The sequence below is a fragment of the Electrona antarctica genome (assembly GCF_951216825.1).
Source record: "Electrona antarctica genome assembly, chromosome: 5".
Lineage (NCBI taxonomy): Eukaryota > Metazoa > Chordata > Actinopteri > Myctophiformes > Myctophidae > Electrona > Electrona antarctica.
Window position 1 is genome coordinate 44,240,742 of NC_136810.1, and position 16,626 is coordinate 44,257,367.

General features: G+C 41.0%; 2 protein-coding genes across 4 annotated transcripts; one reads left to right on the plus strand and one right to left on the minus strand.

Moving 5' to 3' along the window:
- Positions 1-381: 381 nt before the first annotated feature.
- On the minus strand, positions 382-7,742 carry tmem231 (transmembrane protein 231). Of its 2 annotated transcripts, none has more exons than XM_079500675.1 (7): positions 7,622-7,742; positions 5,804-5,970; positions 5,084-5,212; positions 4,148-4,291; positions 3,352-3,433; positions 1,886-1,991; positions 382-1,326 (listed from the first exon to the last, which is right to left on the minus strand). In XM_079500675.1, the coding sequence occupies exons 1-7, from the start codon at positions 7,728-7,730 to the stop codon at positions 1,164-1,166; spliced, it is 900 nt and encodes a 299-aa protein (XP_079356801.1). In that variant the 5' UTR covers positions 7,731-7,742; the 3' UTR covers positions 382-1,163. The 2 variants fall into 2 exon arrangements, with proteins under 2 accessions (XP_079356801.1, XP_079356800.1); XM_079500674.1 differs by lacking the exon at positions 7,622-7,742 and adding an exon at positions 6,910-7,340.
- Positions 7,726-16,542, plus strand: LOC306922830 (gamma-aminobutyric acid receptor-associated protein-like 2). 2 transcript variants are annotated; one of them, XM_079500676.1, is made up of 5 exons: positions 7,726-7,847; positions 8,816-8,871; positions 11,322-11,494; positions 14,317-14,427; positions 15,341-16,542. In XM_079500676.1, exons 1-5 carry the CDS (start codon positions 7,814-7,816, stop codon positions 15,438-15,440), a joined length of 474 nt encoding a protein of 157 aa, XP_079356802.1. In that variant the 5' UTR covers positions 7,726-7,813; the 3' UTR covers positions 15,441-16,542. The 2 variants fall into 2 exon arrangements, with proteins under 2 accessions (XP_079356802.1, XP_079356803.1); XM_079500677.1 differs by having other exon boundaries at positions 14,317-16,542.
- Positions 16,543-16,626: the final 84 nt, after the last annotated feature.

Sequence of the window (16,626 nt, forward strand, 5' to 3'; positions counted from 1 at the left end):
CGGTCATAGCTGAATATGGGCATTGGTCAGGCTCAGGCATATAGCTGAAGGAGTATAGAGAGGTCGCCTGGGAAACAGAAGGTCCCAGTTCCGGTCTATGTGTCCAAGTGTCCCTGAGCAAGAAACTTAACCCCTAACTGCTCCATGGGCACTCAATTCATGGCACTTGCCCACTGCTCCTAATATTAATACATTTCACATGTGCAAATTTATTGTGACAGAAATACCTCAATGTATATGTGAAATGTTCCTCAACATGTACTTTACAATCCCGCTGTCTGTAAACTGAAACCCATTAATACAAATGATTTTGAACATACCATGAAACTTTTCCGTGTCAAATTACAGGATTAAAAGATGACATACAAAATCTACAAATGTATACAAATTTATTCACCACAAAGTTAATTAATTAATCCTAAAGCTATGTACAAAAAATAATTGGGGGTAGGAGCATAGGAGCCAGTTTCCACTATGACTAAAAATAAAGAGGCCTGTATTACATGTTTTCTTTTCGGAATTCAAGCCTTATTTTCACTTGGTGATGAACATTATAATCACAAATAAATAATACTGATACAGACTAAAGAAATTCCTTTGTTGAGAGGTAAAGCTAGTGCAGCTTCTTGGTACTGAGGGCTGTACATGACTTGACTGTTATGCACGACTTGCGCATAACTACAGTACCATTAATGAGGGCTAAACAGGGCTAAATGAGGGCTAAACATTAAACACTCTTCCTCGTGTAATCACCCTTCCATCTATGACTATGACTAAGCACCCTGTACTAGTAAGTAAAATGATGCATTAGGGCTTGGCAATATGGACAAAATCAAATATAATAATATTTTTGACTAAATACCTTGATATTGATATTGTGATATCAATATTGTGGTGATAGTATTCAATTCTTCAAAATGTATGAGCATATAGATTGGCTATTTTCACTATCTTTGACAATCTTGACTATTTTCTAGTACAAAATAGAGCGTGAAAACCGGAAAGGACAACACTTATGATATTGCACTATTCAAAATCGCAGACAATACCTAGTCTCGTATAATAATAGCGATATATCGATATATTGCCCAGTCTGAATGTGTGATATTGTACTCCGGTGCTTTCGTGTGTACAAGCCAGGGAGTGGAACCAGCTCCACCACATCACTGGAGATGAGGCTTCACCAGTGGGATGGACATAGAGGGTACAACCTGGTTCTGAAAGACAAAGATCTGAATGCGGTTGAAAACCCAGAGGAAGATGAGCAGGACACTGACGTACTGGATCCAGGCAAACTTGATGGTCTCCCAGAACCCAGGTCTGTAGGTGGAGGTGTGGTTAAGGCCAACACTGTGCATGGGTTGCATATTAAGTAAACACGCTGGTTCACAAGGCACTGTGTGTGTGTTATAATTCTAACTTTAACCACTTAAACAGGGCTCTACATTTACCCTGCTCCTTTTTGTCTCCGCCAGGACGAAGGCGTGACAGAGATTATGTTTTGGAACCCCGTCCGTCCATCTGTGTGTCCGTCTGACTGTGAGCAGCTAATATCCGGCACCGTTGGCCCGATGGCAGCAAACTGTGCACGCACACTCCCTGGGTGCCAGAGCAGAACCTCTGACGCAATTCTTTTCAGATCGGCCTGTTATAGCGCAACCAGGAGGGCGATTTTTGCTAAACACTTTTTTTATATTACTCCTATAGATTTTATCCATACATCACGCAAGTCGGTACACACACACACACACACACACACACACACACACACACACACACACACACACACACACACACACACACACACACACACACACACACACACACACACACACACACACACACACACACACACACACACACACACCTATTAATTAAAGGATATCTAATCACTTCCATAGGGTAGCGGATGTGTGCGTTGAGCTGGAAGGGAGCACCAGCAGCTCTTCCCACAGTCCACACTGGACTTGGACAGGACAGCATTGTGGTCACTGTGGGAGGGAGAGGACAATAAAGTATACAGTATATGAATTAACTATTAGAGAATGAATGGGGGGGGGGGGGGTCCGGGGAGAGATAATTAGAAGTACCCTCCTGACTTCCGTGGTGCCATGAACTATTGCTGTGCTGGATTTGTTGACAGAATTCAGCGGTTCCCAAACGTTTTTGGCCATGCACCCCCTGTTACGTCCCGACCTAGCTGACACACCCTCCCACATGGAAATATAAATTGCATAATCTATATAGAGACATATATTTCCTATTTATCCACATATATGCACATATATGACATATATGTATGCAGGATAGGCTATATTCTGCATATACTTGCCATATATTGGCAAAATATGTTAATATATTTAAAATAAAACCATAGCACCACCATTAGACATTTCATGTCGCGCACCCGCTAGAAGGCACTCGCACACCACAAGGGGTGCACGCACCACAGTTTGGGAACCACTGTGTTAGTTGAAACTCTGTGCTCTCCTAGTAGGAGCCATTTCTGATAGAGCTGGCTCTGGACCTTGAACCTTGAGTATTATCCTCTCTTGGAGAAAATGTTTTTGCCTAAATTACCACCTGGAAGCTGCAGACTGGTTGTTGCCTGATATCGGCTTTCGGAATGTTGAAAACAATGTTGATAAAGAATTATTTTCATGTTACGTTGGCCAGCGAGAGGTAACTCTGCTAGTTGACTATACATCTTGGACTCTGGAGGAAGTGATCGTCACCGAAGGCAGTACTCCTGTCCAGTGGGGACGTTGTCATGGCGACGGGCTGATAAGGACACTGATGGTGGATATAATGTCATTTGATTTAACCTGCTTTGTTTTTACTTGCGCAAGCAGAGCGTGTAAGTACTGTATGTATTTCAGCTTTCAAAAAATTTCAAAAATATTTCAAATAGCAGCTCAAAAAGCGGCACATTGTGAGGTTGTAGATCACCTATTCTATTTCAGCTGTTTTTGAAAAATCTTGAAATGATAAAATAGGCCATAGGAAAAGACAACTTGTGTCATTATCCTGATATAACAAAATCCCAAATCCCAGACAATATAGTCTCATTGCAATATCTACTGTATATTATATCAAGATTCAATGTTTCTTTACTGTTACATCTTGTGTGCATAACAATATTACATTGAATCTGTTTAAATGTTAATAGTCTTACTCTTACTATACTGTATGCTTGTGTATAAAATGTTATGAAACTAACCTTTAACAAGAGTATTGCTTACTTGTATGAAGACTATGTTTGGGGTGGTAACAACTCGTCCTATGGTATTATGTTCCTATGTTCATTCACTCAGTAATACGGTACAATACGGTACAGAAATAACAACTCACAGTTTCTATCCTGATATGCTCCAATTATGTTGACGAGATCATATGCACTTGCGAAGGGGCTGGAACCATCAATCACAGAAACCTTGACCACAAAGAACAGATGAACAATTCATAATAATGACCACCATTACCAGGCCGCTTTGTCTATGGTGCCAACTGCCAGACATTAGCTGTTCACAGACGGACAAGCGGCACACACACACACACACACACACACACACACACACACACACACACACACACACACACACACACACACACACACACACACACACACACACACACACACACACACACACACACACACACACACACACACACACACACACACACACACACACACGGACAGACAGGGGTGAAAACATAGTCTCCTGCCTATCGTCCGGTGAAGCGCTCGTGTGTGCACGTGCGTGCGTATGCAACAAATTAGTAGATAAATAAGAAGTTAAGAACATAACATTCATCATGTCACAGATGTGATATTGTGTAATATGTTGTGGAAAATAGAAAATATAGAGGGATTCAATAATAGAGGGCATGTGCGTGACATCGTCATCATCATACCCGGAAGTTATGCGGGAACGCCTACTGGCTGGTACCCGGAAGTTATGTGGGAACGCCTACTGGCTGGCAAAAAACGACTTCCTGGCCTTGACAGCCCATACGACGATGTTAAACTCACTTTGCCAATCACTTTGCCACTCACTTTATGCATGCACATACCCTCTATAAGTCTATATATACACTACACACGTGACATTTTTAAAACGACAAAATGATGGGATCATCATCTCACATTGTAAACAGTGTACAGCCCTCGATGAGGCAGAGGCGTCCTCTGCTGAAGTCTCAAATCTCCACTGATGAACAGCTGAGCACCAGGAACAGAGGAAGAGTGCTGAACGTAGGCCAGAGTCTGCATCACCACCGTGGACATTCTCTATTGAAACACACATCGGATTCTTTTACTTGCTGTTGACTTCAGGATATCAGGATCTGAAATGTTGTTCCTTTAGTTTAACTCATTAAAGGAGAATTCCATACTAAAAGGCTTTCTTACCTTTCTTTGTAGTTGTTACGTCCCCACCAAAGAGGTCCAGGTGTTATTTTGTGCAAAAGCTCCTTATTGGATATTTCCCCTACCATAAGCCCTAAATGAATTGCATTGAATTGAATGGGAATTGAATGGGGCTATGGGGTGTTGTGCTAATTCGCTTATTTTTTTTTTGTATATATCCTCTCTTCATAATGTAAATAATATCCCAAGCGGCACACTTTACTACTTATTTCGATGGAAATAAGCGAATGAGCATAACACCCCATAGCCCCATTGAATTCCCATTCAATTCAATGCAATTCATTGAGGGCTTATGGTAGGGGAAATAGTTTTTGCACAAAAAAACACCTGGACCTCTTTGGTGGGGACGTAACGACTACAAAGAAAGGTAAGAAAGCCTTCTAGCATGGAATTCTCCTTTAAAACCGGGAAAGTATTATGTGTAATTTTAGATTTTTGCGTTGACTATTCAAAAACAGAAAATATAGTGTTTGAAATGTTTTAATCATTTTGAATTATGAAACGGGTGAGATTGAGAACTACTGATTTAGAAGAAGGTCTTAATGGGTTAAGCCCTCTTTTCAAAAGAAAAAATAAGAAATAAAAACTATGAAAACTATTTAAATTGCAAGAAACCTTTGCAGGTAAACGGTCAAAGGACCAGAGAGCACGTACAAAGAGCTGGTAGGAGAAGGTGAGCAGCAGTTGGACACTGTACACCTGCTCCTCTGGTTTCAGGGGTAGTTGCAGTTGAAAGACCAGACGGTCCAACTTTCCATCCTGGTTCTGGTCTTCCTCTCTCACCTATACAAATATCACACAATTTTGCACAAAACAAAGCACAAACATACATACAAGTACATGTATTCAAACATGATATACTTTGAGAAGTCCATCAAGAAAACAAAAACAGCAAGGTTGTTACGAAGTTTCTCAAACAACTCTATGGATGTGGATGTGCATATGTAGAAATATTAATTTAAAAAAGTGGTTCTTAAAGTGGGGTCCTGGGACCAGTTCCAGAGGATCCCCAGAAAAATGAGTTAATATATAGCTTCAAATTCAGTTTGACCCTATAGATCGGCAATATTGGAATAGTTTTACAAATATTTAAACATACACGTTTTGTGTGGGGGTTTCCTGGCACAAAATCTTTTCAGATGGGGGTCCGTGGCCAAATAAATAATAACTTGGGAGTCTGATTGACATAAAAGTTTTGAGAGCCACTGAATCAGAGTGACTAGCTGAGGCCAAGCCATCAACGACCTGTTGTATAATGAATCTGATCTATTTGCCACGAGGACCTCAACAGTTATTCAACCCTTGAAGCCATTATAAGGCTCTGAAACGGCAGTGGTGTGAATTTCAGGCCTAAGTAATAGAATCTTTTCTTACGGAGATGGAAGGGATCCGGAGGTTGGCTCCTTGCATGTTGTTAAAGTGTGGAAAGGTGCTCCAGGCAACGTAGTCTCCCTTGATGCTAGTTGCTGCGACGAGGAGACTCTGGTATTGAAACTTTACGACTGGCTGTTCCTCATAAGTACTCCTCTTCATCCAAAAACCTAAAACAAAGCAGCTTTAATAAGTTATCTGTAATTCTCCATCTCTCTACCATTCCCCATGACCCTACATGTCTTACTGTACTTTTGTGCTGTTCACATTTTTGACTAATAAAGTATTCAATCAATCAATCAATCAAAAGTACAGGGCTCCTAGTCCTACACATATTACTGTATGAAGAAAGAAAAACAGGTGCGCTTCGTATTAATAACTTAACTCATAAACCAACTAAGTGGAAAAAGCGGCACTCCAAAATAAAAGATGCAAGACTGGCTCAGATGCAATTTCTCATGTTTATTTGAGAACGCTGACGCTTTTCGGCAGTAGACTTCTTCAGAGCAGACTAAAAAGTCTGTATTATGTACTGTATATTAAAAAATTCCATACTTTTCAGGACTGAAATGTCCCAAATTCTCAGTAGATTTTTCAGAACATATTTGACATCATTAGTGCAAATAGCTAGATGATTTTTATGTAAATAAATGTTTTATAATATGTATTATTTAATCCAACTGTTATGTTAGAATCCGACTATGTTATGCACTACGGTTGAAAAAAAGAGAAAGTTGAACTTTTTATTTTTTTTATGACATGCCCAAAATATAGGGATGCTATGTTGAAAGCGAAGCCCAGACATTAGGCAATGCTAAAATAGTGAAATGAATGTTACAGAGTTTTTGTCATGTAAATTATCCCCTACATTAGGTTAACAGAAGTGGTGTTCATTTACAATTCACTAGGGAACTAGAAGAGAACTAAAGTCCATTCATTGGCTGCAGCAAAACATAAAACATCACAGACAAAAAAAACCTCAAAGAGGAAGTAAACTAACTGATGCAATCAATCAATTGTTTATTGTCAGTCTAGTCTTAGCTTATCATTTATTCAACAGCCATGGCAGCAGCAGCCAAATCAACCATTCAGCACACAATCACATGTACCTTGGCTCCTATAAGCAACCAAGAGAGGAGGGATGTAAGTGAGGCACAACACCACAATGACAAACAGGGTGGCTTTGGTGCAGACGCTGGTTTTGTAGCGAATCAAAGCCGGGTGAGAGTAGACTTCATAGAAAGCCATAACAAAAATTAACAGACGGTGGGTTACAAAAAACAAACAAAAATAAAAACGTTTTTCAAAACAAAATCAGCTTAGCTGCGACCACTGCTGCTCACCAGTCAAGCTAGCATGGATGCTAACTCCTGGTAGCAGAGGACTAGTGTGCGAGACTGCAAACGACGGACAAAAACAAAGTAACTCTGACAAACGAATGGCCATTTATCTACGGCCCGAAAGGTTTTAGTGCGCATTTGGACGGTTCGCCATGGAAACTGAGTTTCTTAGCTAAGCCGGGGCGAAGCCGCGCCATGTTCAGTCAGTCACTACTACTACTTCCTGACTGACTGTGCAGAAAATAGCAGACCTACAAACCCACACGGCGTCGCGTGGACAGCGCACTGCGGGCTTGTAGATCGGCTACTTTCGACGCGCCACACCGTGGTGCGGCGAAGTGGGCATTCTCTGGGATTTAGCGTCTATACGGTTGCCATGGCCGCCGCCGCCGCCAGTGTCGCTTAGCAACCAGAGCAAATCGAACAACTCTCTCTCCCCCTGCATGCAGTTTAGAAATGGTTTGACCAGAAATGACATCACCTCCCACTGCTAGAAGACAGACAGGACGCTCGAAGCTTCTGGTTGATGATAGGAATTGTTGACGTTTTGTTTTGATCTTCTCTTTATCTGGATCGCCGCTTAATTTCATCGACAGTGTCCGCTTTTGACTTTAATACTCTGCTTTACATTCTGACTGTAGCATCACGCCTCGGTGTGAGGGATCCAGCAAAAATGAAATGGATGTTTAAAGAGGATCATTCCCTCGGTAAAGGGATTTTGATTGTTATGAAACGTGCCGATGATACTGGCATGATGCATCATTCGTTCAGTCTATAGTTTCCTTTACTTCCTGTTTCGAGTTTGCAATGTCATCCTTGACTTGAGGTGCAGAATTGCATGCCAATTATCCGAGTCTTCGACAGACAGACAGCACAACCTGTTATCCATTCAGTATGGCTACATGGCTTTCATAAAACGCTATATGATGTGATGCTCTCCCTCCCTGTAACTTATTACAAATGTATCCCCCCTCAGATAATGGGAGGTCGTTGTAGTGTAACTTTGGCCCCTGACATATGATTTAATAAGTTTGCGTGCTGCCTCAGTGTTATTATGCATGGTTGCCTTGCTATAGCCTACTAAGCTAAAATAGAAATGTTGGTTCTTAATATAGGCCTGGCGATGTAAACTAAGATTACATTCCAGCAACACCAAGCCAAGTCTATCTAGCTATCTTTGCTTCTTTTTTCGAACTTGACTGTTAATTCTACAGTCTCTGCAGTGCAGAGATATTACCTAAAGTAGGCCTTGTATAGGGTAACGAGAGGGCATCTTGAACATTAATGGTTTTACCACACCTTATGCCATGCCCCAAAGGCCTTTCATCAGTCTGCCTACAGTGAATCTGATCTTGCTTATAGAGTTGGGGAGAGAAATTCATCTGCTGATCATCTGAAAAGAGCACTGATCAAATTCAGTTAATTTGAGTTTGTTGTTATCCTGGTAAGATTCATGTGGTTCTAACTTCTATCCCCGTTTCAGAAAGATGTTGGTGTGTCTACCTTTTATGCAGTGTTTGATCCTGTAAAGAAATCACTACTGTGTCTTATGCTTGGCTTATTTATTTGCATTAACACCTCAGGCAGCTCAGCTGAGAGACTCCAGTCAGTCCCAAGAGTCCTTGCTCATCCGATTAATCTCTGACTTCCTGTTTGTTCCCTGTCTCTCCCACAGAACACAGATGTGTGGAGTCAGCCAAAATACGCAACAAATACCCTGACAGAGTACCAGTGAGTAAGGGGGTAGTGGGGATGATGCAATGATGGAGTGAATGAGGAGTGAAGGTGGGAGGAAAAGGAAGGTATCATCATGAACAAAAGTATTATGAAAAGACGGTTACCCATTTTACTTCAGAAGTTTAGTGGGTATTATGGCCTTGTCTGTTGCGGCCTATGGGGAGGATTTCAGTGTAATATGGATTTTGGGGTTTTCTAGTAGTGTATGTACGGAATTGCCAATCTGTTATTTCACCGTGTTTGGGTGAGACCGGGTTGCAGCTTATGTGCATTTTGGTTTATATCTAAATCAAAAGATATTTACTTAAACAGAGCAAAACTCTCATCAAAATGCATCCACAGACCTGGTTAAAAGATGTTTTTTTTTGTTTATCAGTGTCACACGCACACATTGTCCCTGGAACTGAATCACTTTACAAACATATTAAAGCTACACCCCTTCCACTCATTTCTAAAGGCAGTCCAGACAAACTGTGCGGAATACCGCAAACTTTGAAAAGTAGCCATAGCCAATTCAGAATGGAATATGAAAAACCACACCTGTGTGAAGTGAGGGGCGCTCTTATGCTCTATTCAAGAGGATAAAAGCACCCCTCACTTCACACAGGAATGATTTTGCAATATGAAGCAATAGAGTATTGCTTCATTGTTAATGGGAATTTAATGTATTTAATGAATTTAATCTTTGTGTGTCCAGACATACGATATTAAAGGAATACTCAAATAAGATGAATACGGAATATACAATAAATCAATAATTATACAGGAATATACATTACATTTCCATTACAGTGAGTTTATGAAAATACCAAGTCATGTTATAGAACAGGGGTTCTCAACATTTTTGGCTGAGGACCCCTGGAAATTCTTTGGCCATGTCTCACGACCCCCACCCTGCCCCCCTCTCCACCCCCAATACAAATTGACCGCTACAATAACCTTAATAATAGAGAAAATACATCATAAATACAGAAACCAGATATAATCATTATAGAAAGTTTATGCATGTACTATGTGTACTATGTGAACTCTTAATTTCCATTTTCCAGCCATTCAGTTGCAGTTTTTTTTCTTCTTTTTAATAATCTGGGGATCCCCCACAATAATTTGGTGCCCCCCGAGGGATCGCGACCCCCAGGTTGAGAACCCCTGATTTTCTGATATTCTGATTTTGACAGTGACAGTTGTTACCATCACCCTGGTAAAAAGAAAAAGTCAGCTATGCGACAAATATTTCACACTCAGTTGTAGGAGCGTATGGTAGTCGAGAACTAGATTGGCACCTCTGACTTATAAAAGAGACGCATCCAACACGTGGACAACAGTAAGTGCTAAAACGCTTGCACTTAAGAAATGCCTCTTTGTATTGTGTACCGGGCTCTTTTGTGTTGATAATAATGTCCTGTTAACTTCATCCCTGTCCCGAGGCCTTCCTTCTGCACCTGTTTGTTTAATGGGAAGGGAACACAACTGGAAAGAATGGGACACTGAGACAACTGACACAGATGAGGGCTGTTACTTCCAACCCATTGTGTTTTTAAATAGTTTACCTTGGGTGAAGGAAATAAGTATGAGCAAAGATGATTTTGCATTGAGGTTATCCATTAATAAACTAAACCCACACTGACTTGTGAACCTGTACAGGATGTACTGTATGTACAAGGATGTACTGTATGTACAAGGATGTACTGTAGCAATAACACACAACCTTGAACCTTGAAAAGGCATGTCATAGAATACAGTAATACACTTTCCACTATAATGAAACTAAATGATATACTAGAAAGGTGAAACTTTGGGAAATTGCAAGTGTGGTTGCACTTGCACCGATGCGAGTGGTGTACGTGGACCTGAGGAATACGCTGGGAGGAATAGCGTTGGACTTTGAGGCCATGCGACGTGCCATTCGGAAGCTTGTAATTTCTACTGGCTATTGACTCCCTTGTTTCCACCTTTGTACGTCCGTCAATATGTGTGCGTCTATCTTCGTGACTGTGAGCACATAATCTCCAATCCGTGTGAAACCTTGCATGCATACTCCCAGTATAGGCCAAGGAAGAACCTCCACTCAAAATCTTTCCAATTGGCCTCTTGGTGCAGCTATAACAGGCCGGTTCATTTTTAAGATATTTAAGATTAGTAGCCAAATACAGTTTTTGCTACTATTTCTACAAAATTCACACAGTCCACATCATGTGGTCACAGAATTATTTTGATTCAAAAAAAGTTTTAGACAAAATGTGTAGTACTATTACGATAATACTACTACTAGTACTACACATTTTGTCTAAAACTCACACAAATCAGCAGACATTATCTGCTGATTTGTCATGTGAAAGATGATCAGATTTTCCATATTCTAGTTTATTTTGGTTGCCTCTGTGATTTTGTGTGCGCGCTTGCATGTACTGCTGCATGTTCACATTTGTATATTCCTGTGCCAGGTGATAGTGGAGAAGGTGTCTGGCTCACAGATAGTGGACATTGACAAGAGGAAGTACTTGGTGCCCTCTGATATCACAGTGGCCCAGTTCATGTGGATCATCAGGAAACGCATTCAGCTGCCCTCGGAGAAAGCCATCTTCCTCTTTGTGGACAAAACAGTCCCCCAGTCCAGGTGAGATGCATGGGAAGGAACACAATTTATTTTAAGTAGGTTCCAAGGGAGTTCAATCACCTGTTCCCTGTAATTGCCATTCACAAAATGTGCTTAGAAGTGATATCCAAGTCTATGGGCCCTATCTTGCGCAAACTCATTTGCCATTTTTTACTATTTTAAAACATTTACAAATAGTCCAACTAGCCAATCTACATTGACATGTTGTGAGCTATTTGAACTATTTTAAAATGTTTTAAAATAATAAAAAATGCCAAATAAGTTTTTAGCAAGATATAGCTGTTTATCTCCACAGAAAACATTAATTCATGCCATATTTTGTTAAGTGGCAGATCACATGTTGTAATGTGAGCTTTAAGGAACAACGACATGCATAAGCAGCCTAAGTTTGGGCAGGTGCTGAGCGACCAACAGTATAAGGAATAACTCAAATAAAAGGCACACTAAGGACTCCAATACGACTGTACCAAAGTTTCTCAGGAACAAAACATTTATGAAAATACATTGTTGTTCAAAACTGCCTCAAAATAATGGACAGGAATTGTGGCTTTTGTGCTTTATAAATGTGCAATTGTTGTTTTTCATCAATATCACTTCAACTAGGTACCATATCATTATCTAAGACAAAAAGTTTATGCTACATAAACAAGGTCACCATCGTCTAAACAAAACGTTTGTGCACGCAGCAGCAGTACTGGTAAAGGATCTTTTCATGCCTGTGAATTCATTTTCAGTACTGTCGATTCCAAACATGAAAACACACAAACTCTACTAACGGTCATGTTTGTTTTTATTATAGACTACATAAAACTCTTGTTTTTAATTGTGGTATCCTATTAATACTTAGTGGCTACAGTAAACCCCCTTTCCATTTCACGTGTAAGGGCGTACCTCTTTGTCCCTTCATCTCACTAACTAAAGAACAGGACACAGGAATTGTTAAACGGTGAAATCAATCTCCCTGTGAAACAGGATGAAGCCACTCCCATCTCCCACATTGACACTGATCAAAAATGCCCACGTGCTTTACAACTGTGCCTATGTGATGCACCGTAAACAATGCATAGAAAACAAACTATACTTTTTGTGGAAAAGATTGACTTACTGTATAGACTATAAAACACGATTCACTCATATTGTATACCACTTACAGAGGTATTAGCCTTATACTTGTCTCATAAGCATCCGATCAGGTGTCAATAGCTATTGGACAGTCATTGTCTTGGTGGAGGATCCACCTATAGACAGACCTATAGACAGGAGATACACCCTACAAATCATTGGAGGAGTGTGAATAGGGGCGGAAAGGCAATATACTGCGGCCACCGCTTCCTTTTAACTGTTCAGTTCAAGAATGTCTTATCTTATCAAGACTCATGTATCTCCCTACTCTGGTATCCTGTGTGTGTGTGTGTGTGTGTGTGTGTGTGTGTGTGTGTGTGTGTGTGTGTGTGTGTGTGTGTGTGTGTGTGTGTGTGTGTGTGTGTGTGTGTGTGTGTGTGTGTGTGTGTGTGTGTGTGTGTGTGTGTGTGTGTGTGTGTGTGTGTGTGTGTGTGTGTGTGTGCGCGCGTGTGCGTGCGTGCGCGCGTGTTCACAGCTATTGGTTATTAATATCTTGGGAACAGCAGTTATGTAGAATTCCAAAGACATTTGGGGACATCAGGGGACACTGGGTGCCACAGGTGCACCGTTTCACTACTCTGCACCGACCTTGGCACAGGAGTCTGCTGTGACAATAGTCACACCAGGGGCCACGTGTGAACCCCAGGGGCCATGTTAGGGGCCACAAGTGCGTGAATCTCGCTTGCGTCCGAGCATAGGCATGGTAACGTGAGTAATGTGCATGGCGATTCTCTCTGTGGAAGATATAGAAGATCTGTATGTATTTGGATTTCTGCTGACCGGGCTGAGCATTGGTCTTGTGTACCGAAGAATTGGAAAGTTGGCAGCGCTGAACGGAACCCCTAAGCTGCCTGCCATGGTGGTCGAGCTGGGCAGGGCAGTCGGGGAGATACATCGGAAGATGGACGTTTCCGTAGAACCCGCCATTAGACCGCAGGACTCGTGAGGCAACGTGACATGGCCTTCATTCCGGAAGATAACACGGGAACACACTTACACAGACACATGAGAATGAACTTTCCCATCGAACTTTGGCGCCTGCGGTATCTATCTATTTAACAACTTCCAAGTTAGTTACAAGGCTGCATTCTGTCGCACGTGCCAAGCTGTCATTCTCTTGTTGTATACCGGTGATTTATTTCTCAATCTCACCACGGAGTAACCTCGCGTCCCGACAGTCAAGACGGGCAGTGTCGGGTAGGCCAATCACAGGCAGGCAGGCGTTGCCATGCCTCAGCCATGCCTATGCTCGGACGCAAACGAGATTCACGCGCCACAGGTGCGTCGTTGCTCCAATCCTCACCAAACGTGTAGGGGGTCAGCCATGCAAATAGTCACACCACGGGCTGCCACGGCCTTAGGCACGACATTGTTCCAATACTCACCAAACATGGCACAAATGCTTTTCAGGGGTCTGCCACAACAATAGTCACACCAAAACATCTACATTGCACACATATGGGGTACTACAGCAGTGTTACAATGTAGCGGTCCAGTGCTATTTAATTTCTGTTGCACTCACTCACACTTTGCATAAGAGAACATCAGCTAAAAGCTTTACATACCGGTAATTGCCAAAGTGACAGTTTCATTATGAATGTTTATGTTACATATCTGTCAAATTCTAAAGGTGGGGTCACCAAAGAGCCTTTGAACACAGACACATGATCTCTGATCATCTGCTTTCTAATCCGTTGCAGTCTCACAATGGGCCAGCTGTATGACAAGGAGAAGGATGAGGATGGCTTCCTGTACGTGGCCTACAGTGGAGAGAACACCTTTGGTCTCCATGCCTTTTACACAACTCTGGAGTAATGCCATATTATATGCCTCTCTATCTGTCTCTCTGTCTTTCTCTCTCTCTCTCACACACACACACACACACACACACACACACACACACACACACACACACACACACACACACACACACACAGGGCCCAACATACAGTATATTGGTGGACCAATATCAGGCAATATTGGCCGTTAAAAGGTATGTTAATATTAGCATGTATTACACCAATAATTTACCAACATGAGATAAATTTCAGCACAATCACTCATAGATAATATTTTGATATCCACATTTTATCTAGACAACTGGGAGGGGGGGGGGGGGGGGGGTTCTAAGTAAACATGTTACCGTATACAATTCTATGTGAGTCTACAGAAGGCTGTTACTGTTCTTTATGGTTTTAAGTTTAGCTTCAAACCATAAATAGTTATCAAAGGCCACAGATTTTTAGACGTTAAATCGACTTCAGCCTTTTGGCCGGTTAGAACAATTACGCCTACATTATGCTTCATCGCACGACTGTCGTTCAGCAAAAATAACAGATTTTTGGCAAGCAACGGTCGTAACACAAAGTACAAATTACTTTAGGAAGATCAATTTCTCACGCTGCAATCATCACAGAAATTTGACAGATTAGGTGTCATCAATCTTCTCTTCCAACCATCAAGAGCAGCGTTGGACCAAAAAAAGCAAATCAACCAAAAAGAAACGAATACAAGTTTTGTTGGGCTCAAATCCACACAGACACATACAGATACACAACACGCGCCAATAGTTACACATTTCTCCTTTCCATCATACTAGATTTCCGTCAGCCAAGCTTGATTTTTATCTCCCCAAATGTGTGCAAGAAACCTCATGAAATCATTGCTCATGTTATGGATGCATTTTTATCATGTCATGTTTTGTCTGTATATTTGATTCCTTAGGCACAGTTTGAAAAAAAAAAGCGCATGTGAAGCAAGACAGCTCGCTCCTGCTCTCAAGGCAGTGAATAACAAGATTCAGCCGATTAACTGGTGGCATTAACTAGGGGTGCAACAGTTAATCTAACTAATAGATTGAATCGATTATTAAAAAATATATCGATTTGAATCAAACCGATTTTCTAAAATTGAGAAAACCGACGATCTTCAAGCTCACAATGCATTGCGATGCGATTTGTTATGAGCTTGGAGATATGCTATTTTCATTGTTGTTGCATGACTCTGTTGTACGATAGAGTATAAAATAGGGCTTAAGTGGTTAATCAAAGTAATCGATTTTGTGTATAATAAGAAATTTATTAGAATTTCTTCGCGTTGGTATATACAGTATATATAAAGAAATGCGCTTCTCGATTTTTCGATGAATCAAAAAAAGTTATATAGAGTAATCGCTAAGAAGATAATTGATAGTTGCAGCCCTAGTGTTAACCAGCTACTGCAGTGTGTCGCGTTGAGCACAGTGATGTAGCTTGTCAGAGTATGGGAGCACATCCAACGTCACCACAATACTATTTCATTCACATGGAACTGAAGCCGTCAGCAGAACACTTGGACAAGGTTTTATTTGATGGCATTGTACTATTATTATGGTATACTACGCCCAGCTAAGGTTTGCAGCCTCAATGTAATAAGGTGCTTATGCCTGTGCTAATAGTTTCACTAAGATTTTAATGACAATAAAAGACTACATTGATGGGGCGAGCCATAGATGGAAACAAAGCGGGTCTGTATAAACAATACACTGTCCCTCGAGGCCACCATCTGCCTACTGTCTGTACCTGCTCATTTCTAATGAGCAACACTTCAGGTTTAGTCTTACCCAGGAATTTTACAAGGCTTAAGTTTGACCACATAAATGCAGAATAGACATTCAGACCATTATATTGTCCTCCGTTTAGAGAGATTGACAAGTTGGCTAGAACGGCCTTGTTTGATTACTTTTTGCGCCATAAAACTGTTACAACATGTATGGGAATGACAACTGATAGTATTATGATTTGTGTAATATATTGATTGAATGCCATTATATACTGTTTTATTTCCTCCGTGTTGTTACATGTTTACTATGTCTTAAAGGAAAATGAATGATTAAACCATTTTAGATATTTCCAAAGGAAAGGTAGCTGGATGACCTGACCAATAAAAACTAAATGTAAAAGCATTCAAAGTTGTTGCTTTTTAAAGTATTTTATATCAAATGGACATTCACAATTGGAAGGAGATCCAGT

Coding starts and splice junctions, on each gene's coding strand:
- tmem231 (XM_079500674.1), bottom strand. CDS start 7,048: ATGGCTTTCTATGAAGTCTACTCTCACCCGGCTTTGATTCGCTACAAA. Junction 4,292..5,083: donor CCTTCTCCTACCAGCTCTTT/GTACGTGCTCTC, acceptor GTGTTTCAATAG/AGAATGTCCACGGTGGTGAT. Junction 1,992..3,351: donor AGCATATCAGGATAGAAACT/GTGAGTTGTTAT, acceptor TCCCTCCCACAG/TGACCACAATGCTGTCCTGT.
- LOC306922830 (XM_079500676.1), top strand. CDS start 7,814: ATGAAATGGATGTTTAAAGAGGATCATTCCCTCG. Junction 8,872..11,321: donor AATACCCTGACAGAGTACCA/GTGAGTAAGGGG, acceptor TTCCTGTGCCAG/GTGATAGTGGAGAAGGTGTC. Junction 11,495..14,316: donor AAAACAGTCCCCCAGTCCAG/GTGAGATGCATG, acceptor AATCCGTTGCAG/TCTCACAATGGGCCAGCTGT.